Source organism: Malania oleifera, chromosome 1 (assembly GCF_029873635.1).
Source record: "Malania oleifera isolate guangnan ecotype guangnan chromosome 1, ASM2987363v1, whole genome shotgun sequence".
NCBI classification, from domain to species: domain Eukaryota; kingdom Viridiplantae; phylum Streptophyta; class Magnoliopsida; order Santalales; family Ximeniaceae; genus Malania; species Malania oleifera.
The window spans coordinates 98,247,292-98,273,060 of NC_080417.1; the positions used below are offsets into that span (position 1 = coordinate 98,247,292).

The following is a 25,769-nucleotide window of genomic DNA, read 5'->3' on the forward strand; positions in this document are numbered from 1 at the left end:
TGGATCGAATTTCAAAACTTCCTAATGGATATTGACATTTATTAGAGGAAGAATATTGTAGTTCTAATATTGAATAATGTTTTTCCACCTTCAAAATGTTCTGAGGCAATTTCATCTATCAGATTACCTACATATATTAATGCAAGAATCACCTCTTCTTTTTAGGTAGTAGGAAAACCTTTTGAGGCCATTACCTGAGGCTAGCCATCCTTTGATGACAGCAATCTATTGACTTATTTAAGGAGTCACATCTTATTGCTTTCAGGAAAAATAAGAAAAATACCATTAAATTTGACTCCAAAACTTTTAAGGCATCCTAAATGGAAGACAAGGATTTGGTAATTTATGAATTGTGAAGGTTTTCCATTTTTCAAGAAGTCCTATTAAGGGCTATAGTTTGCCCTTTCAATCTTCTTTTTGGCAAATTTATGGTTGAGGGATCCTTATTCTATCTTGGATGTCAACAATTATAAGCAAGAAAATGCCAATTCAATTAAGAAGCATAAATTGAATTATGATAAGAAACACAACCAAAAGGTGCTTATCAATAGCTTTCCAATTAAGTACTTCTTTTTGGCAAGTTTCCATATAAAATCTTTTTTTTTTTTTTTTTTTTAAGAAGTAGATTCTCATAAGTGGTTCCAAATGATCCCATAATAGTCAAAGGCGCAAAGCGCACTGAGGCGCAAAGGGTATTTGAAATTTTGAAGCGAAGGCGCGCACCTCACAAAGGTGAGGTGCACAATTATTAAAATGGTGTAAAATGCCTATTTGGGGTAATTGATATATGAACACATCTAGCAATATTAGAATTTAAAATGCCAAAATATTTAATGCTAAAATTGGAAATTTAATGAAATTGCCTGGCCGAAGGCCAAAAGCATCAACACAGTTCTACTTCAAAAGAAAAGAGTACAATAAAAGATTTCAAAGTTTAAAATCTTAAAATCCTCCTCAATCATCAGTCATCACTCATCATCAACTAAGTCTGTGAAGATATCATCATCTTCCTCTTCATCATCAGAATTTTCTTCTCCAACATCTTTTTCCTCTTTTGTCCCCTCTGCACTATCCACTTGGATCTCATCCTCATCTATAAGTTCCAACATCGTGGTCCGGCCCCTAGCACTGCTAGATGAAGCTCTTCCTCTAGAAGATGATGACATATTTGCACTTATTCTTGATCTAGTGTGATGCGGGGGGTTATTTACTCCAGCAGCTCTAGCAACAGAACCCCAAGTCAAAAGATCATCTTCAAATACAAGTTCATCATCCTCATCGGAATCGCTATCCATCCTACCAATCGACCATTCATTACTATTCCTTTAGAAGGATGGGATCAAAGGTGTCATTCTTGTTGTATCGAAGCCTCAAAGTTTGATTATATTTTACAAATACCAAATCATTCAAGCGTTGCCGAGATAGCCTATTTCCCCTTTTGCTATGAAGCTGCAAATAGTTTAAAGTAATATAGTAAATAATGATTCTAAAAAGCAGTAGACTGGTAGTTCATGTTCTTTAATCCACGATATACTAATGACTTACATGTTGGAATATGCTCCAATTTCTTTTGCAGCCAGTAGCACTACACGTGAGGCTAAGGATTTTCACAGCAAACTTTTGCAAGTTTGGAGCCGATGATCCAAATGACATCCACCATTGCGCTGTTATAAAATAAATTTTAAATGATTACCTTCTAGCTAAATAGCAAAAATAATTTTAGATAGAAAGAGGTAGTAAAAATGTCACTTTACCCGGTGCTTTTATCTTCCTTTGTCTCACTGCCAAGTCAATTCCAAAGAAGCCACTAGCGCTAGTGTAATTTCCCATTTCATGTAAAACTTTATCTTGCATATCAAGGGTTGGCTCTAACCTTGCAATAGATTTGTACAAACCCACCATGATTTCTTCATCTCGCGAAATGTGGGGGTTTGAATAGAAAAATTCCAGGTTCAAGTAGTGTGCAGCTACATGCAAAGGTTGATGGAGTTGGCATCCCCAGCATCCCCACCTTGTATCAATAATTTCAAATGCCTCCTTGAATTTATCCTCTCTCTCACCAAAAGCCTTAGTTATGGCTTCCTTAGCCCTATCCATTGCTTCATAAATGTATCCCATTGCAGGTTTCTTTTCCCCATCAACCGAGTACATGGATAAGTGGGCCTGTCAACTTAAGAGCATAGACAATGGTACTCCAAAAGGTAGGCATCAAAACAATACTAGTTATTCTTTTGCCAGCTGCCTCCTTTTGCCCATTTAGTAGTATTCCAAATTTCAGAAGTAAACATCTTTTTTCAAGTTATTCTTTTGAAGGTGGATTGAACGAAGAGTGATGAGGGTAGTTGCAAATCTTGTAACTGTAGGCCTTAGTAATTCCTTTCCTCCAATTAATTGTCTTATCAAGTTCACCACACCAACACGGTTATAAATATAACCATTCAAAAATATTGCCCTTTTCAAAGTTATATGAATTGAAGGCATCTTCTCAATATCCTCCAATATTAAATCGAGGCAATGGGCAGCACACGGTGTCCAATATAAATGTGGCCTCTTTGCTTCCAATAGTCTCATTATTCAAAAATCAATGAGTGAAGCCCTTAAATATTAAAATAAACAATATATACACTATAGAATGTAGTTCTAAAAATAAGTTCTTACCTACTGCAACATAGTTTGTATTACATTTGATTCTCCAATTTCCTCCACCATCTCATCAAGTAATTTGTACATTCTATATGCATTCTTGACAATATTAGAAGCATCAATAGACTTGATGAACACTGATCCTCTTGGAGAGTTCACTAAGAAGTTTATTATGTCCTTATTAGTGGCTGAATCTCTCCAACTATCAGACATAATCGAGCATCCATATTTTTCCCATAGTAGTTAAAGGCGCAAGGTGAGCCGAGGCATAAAGGGCCTTTGAAGCCGAGGCGCGAGGCGCGCGCATCACGAAGGTGAGGCACACAATTATTAAAATAGTGTAAAATGCCTATTTGGGGTAATTGTTATATGAACATATGAATATCTACTAATATTAGAATTTAAAATGCCAAAACATTCAATACCAAAATTGGAAATTTAATGAAATTTCCAAGACGAAGGCCAAAAGCATCAATAATTCAACATAGTTCAACATCCTCCATTTAAAATTTAAGACCTGATATCCTAAATACAAAAACAATGTAAAATATATTTCAGAAAAATGTATAGTTTCATTAGTATACAACATTAAATGAAAGATCCTACATAATTAAAAACAGTAGCTAAATTATTAAAAAAAAAATGTTATATATTAGTTATAAACTTGCATTAAATGAAACTGCATAATTAGTTACATGTAATATTAGAAGAAGCAACAAGCAGTAGAAAAGAAGCAGCAGGCAGCAAAAAGAAGAAGAAGAAGCAAATGAACTCACGAAGGCTCGAAGACGATCTCGCGAAGAGCTCCTGCTGGTTCGAAATGTCCACAAAGAACTCACGAAGCTCCTGACGAACTCGCGAAGGGCTTTTTCTGGTTCGAAGGATTGAAGACGAACTCGAGATTGTAGGTTCAAAGGATCAAAGACAAACTTGCGACTGCTAGTTCAAAGGGTCAACGACGAACTCACGAAGCTCCTGACAAAATCACGAAGGGCTTCTGCTAGTTCGAAGTGGGGAATACGAACTCACGAAGCTCCTACTGGTTCGAAGGATCGAAGACGAACTTGCGAAGGGTCAGAGGGCTTCGAAGGGTCGAAAAAGAAGGGTTTCATGCTGGCTCTCCTATTGGCTCGAATCAAATAAGTCTAGGGCTTGTTCTGCTCTGACTATTTCTCCATTTAACTAGGTCGAAAAGTTTCAGGCACGACTCACGTCGCCTGGCGCATCAGTGTGCCTCACATCACCTCCCTGCGACTCTTGCAGGTCCTTTCGCCTTGCCTGGGATGACGCGTTGCACTCCTTGCCTCTCTGTGCCTTGTGCCTAAGGCACGCTTTTAACTACTATGATTTTGCTCATTCCTCCTTATGGACCCTCATCAACTCTTTTATTTGACTAACGTCCTGCTTTAGCAAAGGAACTCTCACTTCATGATAGCTAAGTGGTTTTATTCCAAGACCATATTTCACAATCGATTCAAGTGCTATTGCAAAGTTGTCCAAATGTATAAGCATTAAATGGTATTCCAGCATCATACATCCACCTAGAAAGATTTGCCATTGCCTTTTGTCTTAATTCTTTCTTGCACACCTCATTTACTAGTGTTTGTTTCATCTTCCTTTCTTTTCTAGCTTGAATCACTTTCTTTGGATCAGGAGTAAAAAACAAGTCTATAGGCCCCTTCTATTTTGGTTTCTTCAAGGTGGATTGGTATGAACTTTGACTTTGACTTTGACTTCGACTTCGACTTCCACTACTAAGTACTCTATGGCCACAAGAGTCAATTTCCTAAACTTGATCCTCTTCATCTTCACCATAACGATCTATGTCATCAAAGTTAGGCAATAACACATTTTCCTCCTTCTCCATATCTTTCTTCAGCATATACTCCCTAATCTCCTCACGTATATGGGAAGGGCACTTAGAGCATTCTTTTACATTTCGAAATCCTCCAACAATATGTTGTTTTGCCCGAAATATTCCTCCCCTTGTGACTTTGCCCCAAAATTTGCATGTCAAATTATTTCTATTTTTTTTATCATCCAAATGTGCATACTTCCATGCAGGATCTTTCTTTGCAGAGGTAGAGTTTCCACTTCCACTTGCAGAATCCATTTAAGATTTAAGACCTGGTATCCTAGATGGAAAAGCAATGTATAATATATTTCAAAAAAATGTATAGTTTGTATACTGCATTTCCAAACAAATTACAAAATAGTATCTAAATTTGGTAAAAAAATGTTATATATTAGTTATAAACTTGCACTAAACTACATAATTAATTACATATAATATTATAAGAAGAAGAATTAGCGGGCAGTAGAAGAAGAAGAAGAGAGAGTGACTGAGTGAGTCGGCCAACAGAACTAAGAGTGAGTGAGCCCCCCCAGTTGCCCCCTTCAGGGGCCTTTTGTAGAGAAAGGAGAGGGAGGGGAAGAAGAGGGATAAAAAAATTTAAAAATAAAAAATAAATAAATAATCAAAAAGGGGGGGTGAGGAGACGGGAAAGGGACCGGGGTGTTGTGGGTGGCACCGAAAAGAGATTGGAGGAGAGACAAAGGGGAAAGAGAGAGAGAAAGGAGGGGGAGGGGACCCCACCGGCATTAATTGCAGGGATGCTGAAGACCGCAGGGCATAAGGAGTAAGAAGATGCAGGGGGTGAAACAACGCAAAATAGTGTCGTTTCACATGTTTTTTTTTTTTTTTTTTATTTCTTTCTAAAATTTCTAGACCTAAGCAAAATAGCACCATTTCATTACATCAAGGCATGTGTGTGCACCACGTGCGGGTGTGTGCGCACACACGACAACCTGACTTTTTTTAATTTTTTTCAAAAATCATTTTCTTTTTTTTCTTTTTTTTGAAAAATTGTTTCAATTTTTATTTTTTTAAGATGCACACAGGGCTTACGTGCATCTTGCATGGCCTAGATAATTGAAAAAAGAGACAGGTTTTAGGTGCCTTTCACACGGGCTGGACTGATTGCAAGGGAAAAAGGACTCAGGTGCTTTTTGCCTTACCTAGATAATTGAAAGGAAATAGGACTAACATGTATCTTGCATGACCTAGAATAGTTGAAAGGGGACATGACTTGCATGCATCTTGCACAGCCTAGAATAGTTGAAGAGGAAAAAAACTTACATGCACCTTCACGGCCCGAAGTGGTTGAAAGAGACGAGTCAAACCTTTAACAATAAGAAAATCAATGATCCCCTTTCTAGATCTCCATTTTTAGTGGCAAATCATCTTCATGGCCTTAACCAATTGATTATTTTGCTTTGGACACTTTGCTTGTTAGAATTGACTTGTTGATTTTCCCAACTTTTAGTATTGCTGCCCTCTTGCTTCAAAAGTTTCTTCCACTAGATTGCCTCCTTGTATTTGGAGATGTGGCTGAGAATGCTTCTGAATTTTACTTTGTTTGGGGAATTGTATGATATGCTCGACCTGAATCACTTCTTTTCTTTTCATGGTAAACAATGATTAGCATAAATTTCTATAAATTCAAATCTTGAAATGCAAATGAGCTCAGAATTATGCATTATTTTTGAAAAATTTCCTTCCTGAAAAGGGTGAGAAGGCTAGTTTCAAAACGCAGTTTGGGATTGTTCCAACCAATGGGAGTTATTGGCAAGAAGCAGGGAAAAATAATGAGTTATTTTTTGAAGTGGGATGGCAACAAGCTTCGGATTGTTTCACAAACTATAATATAGGCCTAGTTGTAGTTGGAAGAACCTAACCCAAGGATTTTGGGGTTATCTTGGATCTATTCCTATTCGTGCTCTGAAGAGACGTCATATATTTCTTGTTGAGATGAGTTTGGCTCTACCTGTAGCTATTCTTGTAGCTGTTAGGGCTAGCCAAATGGAACCATGGGAGCGCCTAGCGCCCAGAGGATCAAAGCGCATTTTCCTTCCCCTATCCCTTCAAAGAACCTTGTATAGGTTGGGCGCAAAGTTTCTCACTGATAAAATTTCCTAGCATACTCGAATTGAGAACTCTCATCCTATTGGTTCGAGTCGAACGAGGGCTAGGGCTCGTTTTGGCTATTTCTTTATTAATAGGCTAATAGTTTTTTAAAAATTTCAAGGCGCATCTCATGGAGCCTGGCACATCAATGCGCCTTAGTGCGCCCTCTTGCATCTCTTAAAGGTCGCCTTGCCTCACCAGTGATAAGGCACTGGCCTCGTCACCCCTCTGCGCCTCGCGCACGCTTTTGACTGCCATGAATGATCCCTTAGTTAGCTGATTAAAAGTTCAAATTAAATTTAGGCAAATGTAACACACATGAAAGAGGAATTAAAAGAAACAAAAGAATATTGAGCCGGCCAAGAGTAACCTTGGAGTGTAAAACATTGAGTTTCAAGGACCGAAATAAATTAATCTACTTGTCATAAGGGAGGAGGCACTGAGGCAATGAGGCAAAAGAATCAATAACTCAAGGTGAGGTGGATGAAGAGGCAAGAAGCTTGGCTATACCGGAATGGGCCACAATAGAACTAAAAGTAGAAGCCTGAGTTTGAATTTAACAAACTAACAGCTTAAGCTTTTAGGTGAAGTGGTAATCTAACATAGTATTTGAGCTATGGTTGCTAGGGGTCCTAGGTTCTAGTCTTGTTGTCCACATTTACCATGGTGGTGGTTAAAATTTTATCGTATTCCCTGTGATGGGTATTATTTATTATTTATTTATCTCTCTATGTGCAATTGGGCTGCCCGTGCAGGGGAGTGTTAAACCTTGATAGACATTGTTGGCCTGCAACATAACAGCTTAAGCTTTTAGGTCAAGTGGTAATCTAACAGATACTTTGTACTGGAATGCAATGGATTTAGGGCTGCATATAAGATCACCTCTAGTGGGATGTGCAGTGTAGTAAACATTGGATCATGGTCTATTTTGCAACAATTGCACACATTTACTGAATCTTGTTTTCAAACAATTTGTTAAACCATGCATATTTCATTTTATTAAACATGCTGCTTTATGTTCTGAAATATTATGGAAAATGTAAATTAACATATTTAGTTAGCTCTGCTGGAAACAAAAACTATTTATAAATTTATAGAAAATGAATGAGATAATCTTAGGGATAGAAAAAGGCAGCTCTGCTAGAAACAAAAACTATCTATAAATTTATAAAAAAATGGATGAGATAATTTTAGGGATAGAAAAAAGCATGGATTCAAATATATTAATTAATAAATATTTTGGTAAAGGGGAACGGCTCGTTAGAAACTATGTTCCTATGGATTTGAGGTCGAAATTATATTGAGAAATTTAAGTGCAAATTTTAGGTTTCATTGCTGCCTTATATTTGGAAATTTGTCTGCTCAATTTTGTGTTTTTATGGTTAGTACATTATTTAAAGTATTTTAAGTTATCATGAAAAGGAATGTGCTGTCAATAAATTCAATGATGTTCCTTATAGTGGCCAACATGTGGTTGTGTTGGATTTACCACATCAAACATAATCTGATTGTGGCTTCAGTAGATCAAATAGAGACTAGAAGCTGGTATCATTAAGTTCAAAAAGTTGGAGGACTGGGGGTCTCATCAAGAATGGATGGGGATCTAGATGAAAGGATATATCATTCATAGGAGAAAAGGGAAGCCATTTGATGATTATTGACCGAAGGGTAATACAGATGGGTGACAATCAAGTCTCGAAGGCTGCTCATTCTTAGATGTCTGCATCTTGTAAGAGGACAATTGAACCCTGAACTCAACTGTGTGAGCATAGTGCAGCAAGCTGAGATGTGTACAGCAGAAACTGCCAAATTTACTAAAAATAAACAGTTATGGGTTGCTGGATTGTGAATGTTCAGTCAAATGCAGTTTGTGGCTCTCCAGGGGAAATAATTGAGGAAGAAGAAGAGGTGCTTCTTTTGAGGGTAAAGATGGTCGTGATGAATCAGATGAATATTGTGTTTGATAGTGCTTTTGGTTGTCATGATGGATTGTTTTATTATTATTATTATTTATTTTTTGAAGCAATGGTGTCTGAGGCCCTTTGGATACTCAACTAATCCACTTGGATAATGGGCCCGCCCCTCTACCTTTCTCCACTTAAATACCAAGGTACTATCCCAAATGGAAAGTCATAGCTCCCAAGACTCGAGCCCTGAATGAATTATGCACTTAGTATGGGTCCAAACTGATTTCTCCTCTGAATGGGGTTCCTCATGTGTTTGAGACAACTTTTGTTGATGTGGAAGGGGTCCCTATTTTTCCTAATGAAGGTTAATCTGATTTTGGAAATGATTGAGCATCGATCTGGCCAAAGGGTTGCAAACTGAAAATCCACAGGTTAGTTTTTATTTTATTTTATTTTATTTAAGTATATAGAAAATCAGTGAGCATAATAGCAGTAACATAGGTGATGGCTTATCAATCACAGCCAGTATTGCAGAAAATTGGACCTCTTTCTGCCAAGGGCCAGAATGAGATGGGAGTAGTGGTGTTAATCAGTGTTTTAAGTGTTAATCTATTCTAGTTTTGCCTTGATATGCAAGACAGGCCTAAAACGCCTTGAGCCTCAATCTCAGATACCAAATCTCTGAAAGGGTAACACATGTTTCACACCGAGGCTTACGCATTTGTACTAAAGGCACACCTTTTGTCCTTTTTTTTTTTGTTGAGGCTTATGCATTTTGAGTGTGTAATTCTCAAGTTAGATTTTTAGCTAGAAAATTTTGACTCAATGTTTATATAAGAATATCACAATATGAATTGATTTCTAAAAAACTCTTGAACCTCAACCTTTCCAAAACTAATTGAGAGTTGATCTAATGAGTTATTTTTTGAAACTCTTGAACCTCAGTCTTTCCAAAATAATTGAGAGTTCCATATTAGATCTTGAAAATAATTTGAACTTTGTAATGTTATAGCTATCTCTTGTCGTGATTTACATATGAGTTCAAGTTGGCAATTTTCAAATGGCCAACAAGTAGTTTGCAAATTATGTTTGATTACATTTTATTTGTGATTATCTTTATTTTTTCTATATTTTTGAGATATATGTAATTTATTTCCGTATTTTTATCTATGCATAAATTCTAAAAAGGCTTGTGCCATAACACCATAAGGCTTATGCCTTGCTCTTAAGGGTTAAAATGCCTCACCTTACGCCTTCTCCTTTTAACATTGTCAATGATGACAACCAACATAGAGTCTTAGCACTAGATATAAATATTAAAAAATTGAGAAAAAGGAGTAGTGTAAATCAACACAAGAGGACTAGATGGTGGAACTTGAAGGGAGATAATATAGTAGAATTCAAAGATAAAATGAACAAAGAGTGTGATTAGATAGTAGGGGATAAGGTTGATGCAAATACTGTTTGGAATAAAATGGCAAATTCTATTGTAAGAGTAGTAAAATAGGTTTTTTATGTGAGTCAAAGGAAAATACTCGGGTAGTAAAGAAAGTTGGTGGTGGGATCAAGAAGTCTAAAACGTTGTTAAGATAAAAATAAATTGGTATAAAATATGGAAAAATTGGACAAATATAGAAAATCTTGAAAAATATAAAGAAGCAAGAAAAAATGCAAAAAATACTATCAATGAAGCTAAACATAGAGCTTATGATACTTCGTATACTAATCTAGATACAAAAGGAGAAAAAGACATTTATAAACTTGTTAGTGCTAAAGAAAGAAAATGTATAGATTTAGGTGATGTAAAATGTATAAAGAACGAGATGATAATGTCTTAATTAGAGAAGAAGACATGAAGGAGAGGTGGCGGAGATACTTCGATGAATTGTTTAATGAAGACCAAAATGAAATATTGAACTTGAAAGGGAAAAATGAGTAGAACGCTAAAAATAGGAGATTTATTCGCAAAATTAGAGTCCTTGAATTTAAGATGACATTAAAAAAGATAAAGAGTGGGAAATCTATAGGACTAGATAAAATATCAATTGAAGTCTAGAAATGTTTAGAGGATAAAGGAGTTATTCACTATTATAAAAACCAAGAAAATGTTTGAAGAATGGAGGAAAAGTCCGTTAGTACCTTTGTACAAAAACAATGGCAATAGTCAAAACTATAATAACTATAGTGGAATTAAGATTATGAGTCATACAAGGAAATTATGGAAAAGGGTAATTGAACATAGAATAAGATTAGAAACGAAGAATTTGGAAAATCAATTTGGTTTTATGCCTAGGAGATCAACAACAGAAGCTATTTATTTTTTAAGAAGTTTAATGAAAAATTTTAGAGAAAAGGACTTGCATATGACTTTTATTCACCTAGAGGAAGCTTATGATAAAGTACGTAGGGAAGGACTTGCATATGGCTATGCTTTATGGTTCAGAATCTTAGGCAACTAAGAAACAACATGTACAAAAAATAAAATTTGTTGAGATGCGTATGTTAAGGTGGAAGAGTGGTTTATCATTAAAAGATAAAGTAAGAAATGAACATATACGGAATAATTTAGGCATAGCACTAGTTGAAAATAAGATAAGGGAGGGGCAGCTTAGATGGTTTGGGCATTTGAAACGCAAGCCTAGTTGAGCACATGTAAGGAGTGAGTTAGTTATTGTTGGAACAGAAGAATAGAAAAACAGAAAATACAGAGAAGAAAAATATTGAAAAATGCCTCTTTAATTTACCGACTTGATGAAGAAATTACATATATAAAAGCTACAGTGCTGCAGCACTTTTTGCTAGATTTTTGATATTTTTTTCTATTTTTTCACTACTTAAAATGACTGGGATAAGGCTACTATTTATAGGGTGGAGTACACGGGGAATAGATGGGAAACTTTAATATTCTAGGAACTTAACAACTCATTAAATAAACCTAGAAACAAAGCAAAAAATATGACAAGTTCCTAGACTAAATAACTCATTCATGTGCTAGTAATGGATGACAGCTGTATTCCACTTTGAAAAACTGAACAAAACTTTGAATAAGAATCACACTGGCTGCAACTTGCTGATTGAATAATTTTATTGCTGAATGTTCTACAGACTGTAAGCTGAGTTGTCTGCTGACTTTTCAACTAAATAACTGAATTAACTAACTTCAATAGGTTCACGGCTTTCTCACAAGTTCCCCGCTAAATCCATGAGTCCTAACATGTCTCTGAACTTCAAAAACTTCTTAGTAGTAATAGGTTTTGTGAGCATGTCTGCTAGGTTCATTAGTGCTGATGAATTCTAGCTGAATTTCTTCCTTCTGCAGAAGGTCATGAATAAAGTGATGTCTGACCTTAATATGCTTTGTCCTGGCATGAAAAACTGGGTTCTTAGTTAGAGCTATTGCTGGCATATTGTCACAATAAATGGTTGTAGGACCCTCTTGCTTCAGTCCTAAATCACTAAGTAATTTCCTCAGTCAAACTCCTTCGCGAGCAGCCTCTATTGCTGAAATATATTCTGCTTTTGCAGATGACAAGGCAATAGTGTTTTGCTTTCTTGAGCACCATGAAATGGTGCCATTTCCAAGGCAGAAAACATATGCTGATGTGCTTTTTCGATCATCAACTGATCCGACCCAATCACTATCAGTGAAATCGGTCAAAACAAACTCAGAATCTTTGCTGTTCTTCAGTCCAAGTTTTAGTGTGCCTTCAAGGTATCTTAATACCCTTTTTGCTGCTACATAATGAAGTACACTTGGGTTGTGCATGACCTTAGATAACATACTAACAGCTTGTGTAATATCAGGCCTAGTATGAGTCAAGTAAATAAGGGATCCAACTAAACTCTTGTACTGATTTTCGTCGAATTTCTTAGCTCCATCATCAGAATTTAATTTTTCATTTAGAGCCATAGGAGTACTTACAGCCTTACAGTCCATATGAAATTTCTTCAAGATATCAGCTGCATACTTTTCTTGGGAAATGAAAATTTCCCTTCTTCCTTGCTTAACTTGCATCCCAAGGAAGTACTTCATGATCCCTAAGTCTATCATCTCAAAATTTTTCATCACTAAGTGCTTGAAATCAGCAAGTAAATGAAGATTGCTTCCAAAGTAAATCAGATCATCAACGTACAAGCAAACAATGATGAAATCAGTTTCTTTTTAAAAAAAATAAAGAGCTGGTTCATGAGAGCTTTTTTGAAATCCCGAATTCTGAAAATAAGAATCAATCTTACTGTTCCAAGCTTGTGGAGGCCATGCAAAGTCTTGTTCAGTTTGTACACCTTTTCTTCTTTGCCCTTCACTTCATATCCACGTGGCTGCTCAACATAAACTTCCTCATTCAATTCTCCATTGAGGAACACAGATTTAACATCCATTTGATACACATTTAACTCCAATTTGGCAGCTATTGCAAGTACAAGCCAAATTATCTCAATTCTTGCAACCGGTGCAGAGGTCTCGTTGAAATCAACTCCAGGTTGTTGAGAATAACCTTTGGCAACCAATCTGGCCTTGTACTTTTGAATGGAACCATCCTTGTTGTACTTGGTTTTGTAAACCCACTTGAGACCAATAATGTCTTTGCCTTCAGGAGGATCCACAAGCTTCCATGTGTTGTTCTTTTCAATCATGTTCTGCTCTTCTTCCATGGCCTTTTTCCATTTTTTATCCTTCATTGCATCTTCAAAATTTTGTGGCTCACAAGAGAAAGAGCAAATTCTAAATTTTTTTTAGAAAAATAGCTTCTAAAATCACCATACCTCTCCAGAGGTCTTCTAACTCTTTCAGATCTTCTTAGGACAGGTGAAGAGGATGAAGTTCCTTCATTTTCTGAATTTTCAGATTTTGAACTAAGGTTCTCGGGTGCAATTTCAGCTTCTGAAATTGCTGGATTCTGAGATTCAGTAACTAATTTAGGTCTTGTTGCTTCAGCTGGTACAAAATTTGGAATATTTGTTGAGTTTTGGCCGCTAGAAATCCACTACCATACTCCCCTTTCGTCAAAGATGACATCTCTTGCCATTGTCAGCTTGTGATTAACAGGATTTAGCAACTGGTGGCCCTTTGATTCATTGTTGTACACAATAAACAGAAGATTTTCTCCCTTCTGATCAAACTTATCCTTATTAGGAGCTTTGTTGAGTGAGAAAGCTAGACAACCAAACACTTTCAGATTGCTAACATCTGGTTTTCTCCTATTCCAAGCCTCATAGGGAGTTCTATTCTTTACTAATTTTGTTGGTGACCTGTTTAAGATATAAACAGTGGTATGTATAGCTTCAGCCCAAAGAGAATTAGGAAGTCCTTTACCTTTTAACATGCTCCAAGCCATTTCTGCAATAGTCCGGTTCTTTCTTTCAGCAACTCTGTTCTGCTGAGGGCTTCTACTCACTGTTAGTTGCCTTTGAATGCCTTCCTTCTTGCGATAATTCATGAACTGGTGATATATGAATTCACCTCCACGATTAGTTTTTAAGGTCTTCATTTTCAGCCCACTTTGCCTTTCAACGAGGGCTTTGAACTCCAGAAATATTGAGAGGGCATCAGATTTTTGCTGAATAAAATACAACCATATCATTCTAGTTAAATCATCAACAAAATGGATGAAATACCTTTTGTTTCCAAGAGATGGTGTTCTTGTGGGACCAAATATATCCGCATGAACAAGTTCCAAAGGAGCTTTGGCCCTCCAAGAAGTTTTGGGGAAAGGAAGGTGGTGCATCTTCCCGTAAATACAGCCTTCACAAACTCCTCCAATTTGATTTATTTGGGGAAGACCACGAACCATATCTTTTTGCTTGAGAAGCTGCAGTCCCTTATGATTTAAATGCCCATATCTAAGATGCCATAGTTGAGATTTGTTTGAAATTTCACTCTTCAAAGCCACTAGACTTGTGTAGTTGATGGAGAGTGGGAAAACCTTGTTTCGAGTCATCTCAACTTTAGCCATTAGTGAGTTCTTCTTCTTGTCTATGATTCTGCATTCATTTCCTTTGAAATGGACTTGATATCCTTTTTGAATTAACTGCCCAACACTTAAAAGATTGTGAGCAAGACTTGGGACATAAAGAACATCATGGATGAATTTTTGCTCACCTGATATGGACAGCATTGCTATTACTCCTTTTCCTTCAAATTTTACAAATTTCCCATCACCAAGAATAATGGAATTAGAAGCATTTTCATCAATTTTAACAAATAACTCACGGTTACCTGTCATATGATTGCTGCAGCCACTGTCAAGGTACCAAACCTTGTCGTCGTTGCTTTCAGCATTGATACAAGTGAGAAACACTTGCCCTTCATCATTTTCCTTGCTGAAATTTGCTTATGAACTTTCATTCTTCTTGTGCCAACAATCCCGGTCTGAATGGTTTGGAATGCGGCACCTTTTACACCTTAAATAGCATTTAGCTAAGGTGTGATTTGACTTCTTGCACGTGATGCAATTCTGTCCTTGATTGCTGGACCTTTGAGGCTGAAAATTCCTGCCTCTGCCACAGTCTCTTCCACGACCACGGGACTGATTATTTTGGCTTCTTTGAGACTGGTCTTGTTGCTGAAAATTTCCCTTCCGCTTTTGATTTTTCTGGTTCAAATTGAGCTTTGATTACCTGCTCCAAGGGCTGACCTGAAGTTCTTTTAATTCTTTCCTCATGTGATTCTAAAGAACCACAGAGGTCAAACATGGTCATAATTGAGAGGTCTTTTGATTCTTCAATTGCTGCAACTGCATGATCAAATTTTGGTGGTAAACTTCTTAGAATTTTTTCAACAATCTTTTTTTCTTCTATCCGATCACCATAAGCTCTAATTTGGTTGACTATTTCAGCAATCTTGGAGAAAAAAATCTTTGATGCTTTCAAAATCTTTCGTTGCCAAGCAATCAAAGTTCTTCCAAAGAGATTGTAGTCGGATCGAGACTACTTTATTGTTTCCTTGAAATTCCTTCTGCACTGTTTCCCATGCGTCTTTAGCCTTTTGAATGCCAAAGATGCGGGGATAGATGGTCTTGCTGATCCCTTGATGAAGATAACTCAAAGCAAGAGCATTATTTTTTATTTTTTCTTTGTTCTGGGCAGATTTCTGAGATGAGGTTGCTGTGCTTGTGTTTGCAGAGGATGAATCATCATTTTCTGAAGTTGAATCATCATACCCTTCTTCAATAATCTCCCATAAGTCTTGTTCAATGAAGAAAATTTTCATTTGATCAGCGCAGTACCCATAATTTTCCCCTTCGAAGATGGGTACTTGGTTTTGAGAATAATTGAACATAATTCCAGCAGAGGAAGAGGTGCTGGACGACATAGCTCTGATACCAAATTTTGTTGGAATAGAAGAATAGAAAAACAGAAAACACAGAGAAGAAAAATGACTTGATGAAGAAATTACATATATAAAAAGCTACAGTGCTGCAGCACTTTTTGCTGGATTTTTGTGATTCTTTTTCAATTTTTTCACTAAAATGACTGGGATAAGGCCACTATTTATAGGGTCTGTGTATGGGGAATAGATGGGAAATTTTAATATTCTAGGAACTTAACAACTCATTAAATAAACCTAGAAACAAGGCAAATAATATGACAAGTTCCTAGACTAAATAACTCACTCCTGTGCTATTAATGGATGACAGCTGTATTCCACTTTGAAAAACTGAATAGAACTTTGAATAAGAATCAAACTGGCTGCAACTTGCTGACTGAGTAATTTTATTGCTGAATGTTCTGCTGACTGTAAGCTGAGTTGTCTGCTGGCTTTTCAACTAAATAATTGAATTAACTAACTTCAGTAGGTTCACGACTTTCTCATACTTATTGTGTCTGGCATGAAAAAATGCTCTTGATCGGGTGAATTGGGGGAAAAGGATCCATGTAGCTGACCCCACCTAGTGGGACTTAAGGCTTCTTGTTTTTGTTGTTGTTGTTCATGTTTTTGAGAGGGTGCCGGGGCTGAAAATAAATTTGGGGAAGAATGGTCTAGCCAATATTAATATGCCTCTTGTATGTGTTAGGGGGCAGGCTTTAGAGGTGGGATGTGGTCTTTTAGTGTAGCTTTTGACATACTTAGGAGTTCCTTTAGGGGGCAATCCTAGATCCATAGATTTTTGGAATCTAGTGGTGGAAAGAGTGGCCAAGAGGTTGGATGGTTTGAAGGGGAGACTTTTTTTCCCTCGAGGAAAAACTACCCTTATTTAGGCTTTTTCATATAGAATTCCCTTATATTATTTGTCAACTTTTAAAATTGCAGTGGGTATTGCGACTAAGATTGAGAAAATACTGAGAAATTTCTTATGGTTTGGAGTTGGGGTCTTTTCGGGATCATTTAGTTTGGTGGGAGGAGGTCTGCAAGTCTAAAAATGAAGGTTGGATCTTGGCAATTTGGTGTCTAAAAACATTGCTATCCTAGCTGAATGGTTATGGCATTTTCCCTTAGAAGATTTCCCTTTGGCATAAAGTGATTAAAAGTGAGCATGGGTTGGATGTGAATGAGTGGGATGCCGATGTTAGTTTACGTTGTTCTTTGGAGAGTCCATGGAAATCTATTTCTTAGATTTATCCCTTGTTCACTCCTCACATTTTGTTGCGGGGAGGGGTTCTATGATTCATTTTTGGAAAATCTATGGTTGGGGAATGATTTTCTACCCACATCTTTTCCTCGCCTATTGCGATTGAGCTCAAGGCAAGATAGTATTTTTATGTTATTTTATTTTATTTTGTGGTTAACTTGGGTGGCCCTGTGGTCTTATGGAACTTCCATTTCAAAAATCTCTAAATGATAAAGAGACAATGGATCGATTTGATCGAATTTTAAAAAGTCTCTCACTATTAAGAACAGTGGAGCTTTCGATCAAGATGATTGTCCTCCTTGTCATCATTGAATAATTGTCATCTTTCTTCAGATAGGGATACTTGGTCTTGGGCTTTGGATCATTCAGAGGTTTATTCTTGTAAGATATATTTTTTGAGTATTTGAGCCATTCCAACTCTTGTTTTCCTCTTTTTTCATGTATTTGGAGGGCCAAAGGCGACCACCCCCCCCCCCCCCCCCAAAAAACCCCAACCCCAAATGATTTAGGCTTTCATTTGGCTGACTATGCTTACTAGAATCAATACTAAAAATCGATTGCGAATTAGAAGACCTTTGAAGGCCTTATCTCCAGATGTTTGTGTGCTTTGTTCATTGAATTCTGAGTCGGCTTCTCATTTGTTCTTACACTGATTTTTCTTGAGCATCTGGAATAATTCATTGGCGTGTTGGGAGAAGCTTGGGTTTGCCCAGGGACAGTGGATGGAATTGTTGGCCATCTCTTTTGAGGGCTCAAAAGGAAAAAGGAAGGAATGCTCTATTGAAATGTGGAATATTTGCTGCGCTGTGGGAAAATAAATGAGATAAGAAGAGAGAGACACACGATATTTGTTATCGAGGTTCTGCCAAACCAGCCTACGTCTCCACCGTGGGGATTTCCCATAAGGATTCCACTATCCCTGCTTACTTAAACAGGCAGAGCAGAAGCCGTTTACAATTCTCTCCTTATGGAGCGAGGAATACCCCAACTCAATTACCAGGCTGAGTCCAACTGGTCTCCCTTACGGGGCGGAGATACCCTAGCTCAATTCATGGGCTGAGCCACAACCAACACTCCTTACAAGGCAGAGATACCTTAGCAACGCTTTATTGGCGGTGTCAAAACCTAGCTCAATTTTCAGGCTGAGCCCAATTGGTCTCCCTTACAAGGTGGAGACTACTCAGTTCAATTTATAGGCTGAACCCAACCAGTACATAACAATAATTTTGTACATAAGAAATGCTTATAAATACAAGCAGAGATGTACAACATTGAAGCACATAATGCACTCTAGTATGATATGAGATATGCTCAATAGAGTGAGGGTGCATTTTTCACGAAATCTTTGAATAAAATGTGTATGATGAATGTATCAAAGATTTAACCTTAAGTAAATATTTCTCCCAAAAATATTTCGTCAATAAAAATAGTAGGAGAACCTAGGGTGTTTGCTTTCAAAGAAATTTTTGCACAAAAAGGAATGTATGATCTTTGATTAAAAGATGGAGTAAGTAATAAAGAATTTCAAAGATCAGAATGTGATAAATATGTTCTCCAATAAAAATCGTGCAATAAAAAATGTTTGGAAAAGATAGGATTTAAGCTCAAAAATATTTGTGCAATGAATGCTATATGAGCATTTGAATCTTGCAATAGAAGTGCAAAGATTCAAAGGCTACGAAGAGTTTTCCCACAAAGTATTTATCAAAGAAATAATATGGGAAGAACTCTAAACCTACTCTCAAAAATAATTTTCAAACTAAAAGTTTAAAAGAGAGTAAGTGCTTTTGATAAACAAGATGCCCAAACAAAATACTCTTGTAAAATAAATTTTCAAAGAATGAATGAAAGAGAGTTGGAGAGTATAAAAATTTAACCCTAAAATGATTTTTGAAATAAAAGTGTATGTGGGATCTTTGATTAAGTAAAAAATTTGAGAGAAAAATTTGCTAATCAAAGTTGCTAATTAAAGCTTATGAAGGGGTATTTATAGATTTTCAGAAAATTATGACCGTTAGGGACACGCTCGGTTTTTTGGAATTTGTTTAATGAAAAATTAATTACGTTTTACCACTGGTAATTACCAAAACCCAAGAGTTTCGGTCGACCAGACCAAGGCATCGGTCGACTGTCCCCTCACAGAGATATTTGAATTTCTAAAGGGTTCAGTTGGCCGAGCAAGGTGTGGGTCGACCAGTCAAAGGCGTTTCCAAACCCTTCGTAGGTTCAATCGACCTAGGCTCAAGGCCAGTCTGCAGAGAAATGAGGGCTGGTCGGTCGGCCGAGGCAAATTTGAATTTAAAGGACGGTCGGCTGTGGAAGGTGGAAAAGTCAAATTTCATGGGTCGGTCGACCGTGGAAGCTATGTTCTTCATTTTATGGCCGGTCGGCGAGGCATGGTCAACTATTTGACCTCTGGCCTTAAGTGTGGTCGGTCAACTGAGGTGATTTGAACTATAAGTAACCGGTCGACCAAGGTCCTTATGAAACTCAATTTTGACCCTATTTTTGACCTAAAATAATTTTGAAAACCTTTGAATAAGTTTTGGCATTTAAGAAAAAGGTTTTGTGTGAAAGGTTAGGTATCTGAGCATTCAATCCATATCATGCAGATGCATGCATTATTACAGACTAAATAATAAAAATTAAATGCAATTACAATTAAAATAAATTTGTCTTCATTTCTTTGCTCTTCTAACTTCATGGAATGCGCCAGGAGTATAGTCTTTAAGTCTTTCAGGCTTCCATTTCTAGCCCCCTTATGTGTCTGTTGGATAATAACTTGATCAATCACTAAATACACACATAAGTAACTTGTGCTTTGTCAGCATCAAAACAAGGATCGGACTCAAAAAGTCAACAAAGAGAAATGCACAGATTTTTTCAGGGGTGAAATTGAGCGGGCAACTGATTTGGGAGAAGATTCAATTTGGCTTCTCTATTGTGCATTGGCTTTGGTTGTTTTAATGGAGCAAGGTTTTCATAAATTCAGCAAGATTGGAGAAATTTTTCGCTTTGATATTTCAAAGTTTTTCTTTTTGTGTGTTTTTAATTTTACTTTGATATTTCAAAGTTTTTTTTTTTAATTTTTTTCTTTTTATGGGATGTTTCCCGAATTTTGATGGGACATGTCTTATTCTCCTATTTGTAAATTCTTCTCTTTCTAATGAATCTCTTCTTTTGCTATAAAAATAAATAATGACTGAAAATGGAATTACACTGCAATAATTCCCCACTTTATCTAATAAGAAAATATGGTATGTGAAAGATAGGATTAAAACTTTGGCTTGTTAGATTTAGGGTTCCAGAACAAAAATGTGCCATGTTTTGGAATGCTCGTATCTATATGTGGTTTGCTTTCACTATGTGGTTTGCTAGGGTGTTAGATTTCTACCTTATGTATTGGAGATTAGGATAGTCATCTGATGATTATTGACAGAAGGGTAATAAAGGTGCTTGAGATGGTTCATCTATTCTTTTCAACCAGTATTTTACTATAAAAGCCTTGAGGAAGACTGCTGATTCTTAGGTGCCCCTGTCATGGAAGAGGACAATTGAACCTTGGACTCACGTGTCTGCATTTTGTGCCGCAAGATTATCAAGCTGAGATGTCAGATGTACACAGCAGCCACAGTTAAATTACTCTAATGAAACAGTTATGAAATCTCTCAATTGTGAATGTTCAGTCAGGTACTGTTAGTGGCTGTCCAGGGGAGGGAATTAAAGAAGAGGTGTTTGCATTGAAGTTTAAAATTGAGAGTGACTCAGATTAAGATAGTTTATGGTAGTGCTTTTGGGCACAATGATTGATTATTATTAGATGTATGCGCTCAGTGTGGCTACAAACTGGTTTCTCCTTTGGATAGGATTTCTTGTGCGTTTGAGACACCTACTATTGAGTTGGAAGGGGTCATTATTTTTCCTGATGAAGGTTTATATCTGATGTTGGAAATGAGTAAGCATGAATATGGCCAATGTGTTGCAAACAACAAAGTCCACAAGTTATTTTTATTTTTTATATTTTAGCAGATGGAAAATCAGTGAGCAGAATAGTAGTAATATGGGTGATGGCTTGTCAACCACAGCCAGTGTCACAGAAATTTGTTCGCCTTCTGCTAAGGTTCAGAATGACATGGGAATAATGGTTGAGAATAAAGGTGTACTCCCAAGAGAGGGGGTGAATTGGATTTTAAAATTTTCTCGTGAAACTTTAGTTTAGAATAACCCTTTTCAATTTAATTTGATACAATCACACAATCACGTATATATGATATTACAAATTCAACTTTCAGCACTTCAATAGATAAATTTCAGAATCAGAATTTCTTTTCAATAATGAACAATGATAATATCAATTTATAATTTCAGAAGATCAATTTTAATTACCCTGCAACTTTCCTTCAATGGAAAAATTAATTTCACAAGATTTGCCTCAGCTGTGATATTCAGAAACTCAGTATTTAGATCAATTCTGAATTATGAATCCAACAAAGACAATCAATAAGGTTCCTTGATCAAAATCAGTATTCCAGCAAATCCCCAATATCCAGCAAGTTCTCAACCATTAAATAAGCATGCACACAATTTATATACTTTCAAGAATGTAAAGAGATTAAGGGAAGAAGAGAGGAACACCAGATTTTTTACAAGGTTCGGCCAGCGGCCTACGTCCTTGCCTCAAGTAACATGCTGTGAGGATTTCCTTTCCAACTTCGTTACCAGGTGAAGTAAAGCCTCTCTCTGTTCAAGGTGGAGATCCCTCTCTAATGATAACACCCCTCTCGCTAGGCAACGATCCAACAATCCTGAATCGTCAAACAAAAAAACATTAGAAACAAGGAACAACTTTGTTTGTACAAGCAATACTCTCAGTTAGAGCAGATTTGTACAATTCAAAATCACCATACTTCAATCAAAATACAATATAGAAGATGAAGCTCAGAATAATATAACCAGGGTTCTGATTTTAGAGTGAAAAGATTGAGAGATTGAATCAGAATTTAAGTTGAAACTTCAGCAAGGGCACAACAATTCTTTTAGAATACTTTCAGCAATATGATTTCAGAAATACAATTTGTATGTGAGTTGTGAGTTGCCCTAATTTTCAAAAAATATCAAGTATATATAGAGTAGAAAAGTTTCTTACCATTTCCCCCAAGTTTCCTCTTTGTTTGGGAGCCAAGAAATCAATTTTGGAAACTTTTATCAGCGCTGTTTAAAACTTAAACATGTACTTCAGTCGACTAAGCCCGAGGGTCAGTCGCCTGAGCTTCTTACATTCAGCGTATTTTGAAAATTTAGTGCTGAGTCAGTCAACTGGACTTTAAAGGGTCAGTTGACTGCTTCGATTCTGTTTGCTTATAAATAATTAGAACAATATGTCATCCGCATGATGTTAAAACTTCAGTCGCCTGTCCTGCTTGTTTCTACTTTGTTTTTCAAAATTTGATTTCAAATCTCAACTTTCAACTTGGAGAACTTATTTGAGACTTTATGAAAACATTTTCATTGATTTAAAAACAGGTCTCTAAGTCACTGATGTTTCCTAAGAGTTTCATACATCAATATTAAATTTTGTGAAGTACTTACATGAGACTTTTAAAATAAAACTTTCTAATCACTAAGTCTTCATGCTTTGGCTTCCATTTTGTGTCCGGCTTGAATGCTTTCTTCAATATACTTTAACTTCATCATTACTCATGGTTTTTTAGGCACAAGCTTCAATCATTCTCTTTAAACACTTGAACTTGATCTCATGAACACTTTAAAAGCCTGAAACCTTACTTAAACAAACATGTTAAGTATCCTTAATTTGTTATCATCAAAACCTGAGATTAAGCCTTGTTAGGCCAACAATGGTGTCAATGATGACAACCAAGAGTTATTGGACAGTATGCGCCGAAATCTGTTGCTCCTGAAGGACAAGAATTTAAATTTAGTAATTTGGTGCAAACCTTGTCCAAGTAAAAATAATTGGCAATGGGAGTTGAATAATTTGAAGATTTTCACTAATTAAGATGGAAGGGTCATTAAAAAAGTGCGGCTTTCTTAACAAGTGATCATATATATTTCTTAATTCATTTCCTCTTTTTCCTTTTATTATTGCCCTCTGATTTTTACTTTCTTTTTCTAGTAATAAATTTCTTTAGCCATAAAAATACGAGTTGACTATTTAGGATTGACTTCCAAATGTAGAAATGACCTCCCAATGTGACCATATAGAGGCCAACTTCCAAACACGTTTCTAAGGCAAGGTTGACTAGCTCAGTTGCTTAAGGTTATTCTATAAACATGAATTAGTTATTTATTCGTGATTCTGAAATAAATAACATGTTAAAAACAGAAAGAAAAATAGAAAAAAGAAAAAAAGAAAAAAAAAAAGAGCAATTACATGTGTATTTCTGCAGTAAATCTTTGCCTGATGTTTTTATTCGCAGTGAAAACATTTAAATGATATCAAAATCTATTTTATAGGATATAATTATGAACCTCACCATATGCCGTGTAGGGGATACTTCATTCTGCTTTACATAATCAGTACTGGAGGTTGATAGATCCTCAAGGAAAACCAACAGGAGTAATGGGATGGTGGCCCTCACGGGCTGTCACATTTTTGGAGAACCATGATACAGGATCAACGCAGGTTCTACTCGCTTTCTCTCAAACATAAACACACACATGCATAAGCACACATTCTCTCACACAAACACACAAAGGCACTGACATGCATGCACATATAGTAAAGTAAATATTTTATGAGCTTGCTGAACTGTCATGGTTACATAATGTAGTATTTATTTAACAATCTGAGCTTGCTACTCCCTGATTGGTCTAAGCATATACTGATTGTACTTACGATTTTCATGTACCAAAAGTCCTCTCATTCTTGAGATCAAAGTTATGGTAATCTTAAATCTGTGGAAGGATTTTGAAGTTCTTAATCTGAAATCATTGTAATGGTGATGATCTTTCAAGTATTGCATTGTACAATGTTACAACTTTCGAGATAATGAACTAGAAAAGTATAATCCGTTTTACGGATAGAGTGCTGCCTAGCAGGTGGAAGAATTAGAAAACTCATATAACATATTTTGAGCCAGTTGTTCTGTTCTTCAATGCTACTCCCATTTGTTGAACTGTCCTGTTAGCTCATCCAAAGACATTTTGTATATTATATTGGAATAAAATAATTACCTTTTCATGGATGTTCTAAAATGTCATAATTTGTTAGTCTCAATTTTCTTGTGCTCTCTTTGACTTTTTCACTAAACTGTAGATATAAATATATGTCCACAAAATCTGAATTGTGCTTCTGGGTCTGTGAGATACCATAATCCTACCAAATCTGTGCTGTCTTCATTTGAAACCAGTTCCCCACTTCCCCAGTTTTTTCCCTTTTGCTGCAACTTATTTTATGCCGCCTTAGTGCCACCACTAGCAGCTTTTGGAAAATTTGTGGATACCTTCTCAAGCTGCTGTTGCTGCTTGAAGAAAGGAAACCTACTTTGTAACAATTAATAAACTTATGTAACATAGATTAGAACTTCTGCTGGGTTATGCTGATATACTGAGCTTGCCATCTGATCATGTAGCCTGGTAATTTGATTGCCGCAATATATATATATATATATATATATATATATTCAGAAAAAGCATTGAAATTATTATGCACCACCTAAAATGGTCTTAATTAATGTTGATTTTTGTTATTCTTTCTGTTGCTGTTGGTCATGCATCAAATTCTAGTCTTGCTGCATGTCGAGGCACATGTAGGAAGCCTAAAATTGACTACAGGAATAGTTTACACTGCCATTCTCCTTAATCTTAATCAGAGAGCGAGCAAGGTCTATTTACTTTCCTTTTATTATTATTTTTTTTCCGTTTGTTTTGTTTAGGGTAATTTTATCAGGGTCATAGCTTTAAGATTCTAGGGTACATTTAGGAAGCAAGATTTTAGGTTAGCATTTATTAGGAAATGTATTCTAGTTTATTTAGGTTTGTTAAATTAGTTTGCTTGTTTTCCAAGCATTGGAAGCCTATAAAAGGCATCCTATGTATTAGTTTTAGGGTATTGGAGTTGAGAATTACCTTGGACCTGCATCAAGTAGTATCAGGACAACTCTGATCTGACATGGCTGTCAGTGTGATTTTACAGTGTTTGCAATTTTAACTTAAGTTTCCACGACTTTCAGCGTTTTCCATAAGTTTTGCCTCAAACTTGTAGGGTTCGCATTTCAACTTAAATTGCCTTGCATCTGCCACCCTCTTTACCATCACCACCATTCAATATCAACCTCCATTACTTTCTACCTGCCACAGGAATATTAAAACCAGTGTTTTAAAAGGCTCAATTGAGGCTCACCTTGACACTCGCCTCAAGGCAAGGCATGCTTAAATTGCCTCGAGGCTCAATCTAAAATACCAAATTCCAAAAAGGCTAACGTACATGCTGAGGCTTAGCCATTTTTATAAAAAGCACGCCTTTCGCGCCTTTTTAGTTGAGGCTTACGCATTTTGGGTGTGTGATTCTCAAGTTAGAATTGGTTAGAAAATTTTAACTACATGTTTGTACAAAAGGAATGTCATAATATGTGTTTATTTCTAAAACTTTTGAACCTCAACCTTTCCAAAAATTGGACTTGTATCTTACGTCACGAAAATAGTTTGAACTTTGTAATGGTA

The 25,769-nt window shown here is 36.3% G+C and overlaps 1 protein-coding gene across 2 annotated transcripts in view; it reads left to right on the forward strand.

Annotated features, from left to right (window-relative positions):
• The window catches only part of LOC131166996 (uncharacterized), a 102,397-nt gene that overhangs the window by 67,969 nt on the left and 8,659 nt on the right, over nucleotides 1–25,769 (forward strand). For both annotated transcript variants that reach the window (XM_058125719.1, XM_058125714.1), the window contains one exon: nucleotides 23,596–23,730. In XM_058125719.1, the coding sequence (XP_057981702.1) occupies nucleotides 23,596–23,730 (135 nt within the window). The remainder of the gene's footprint in view (nucleotides 1–23,595; nucleotides 23,731–25,769) is intronic.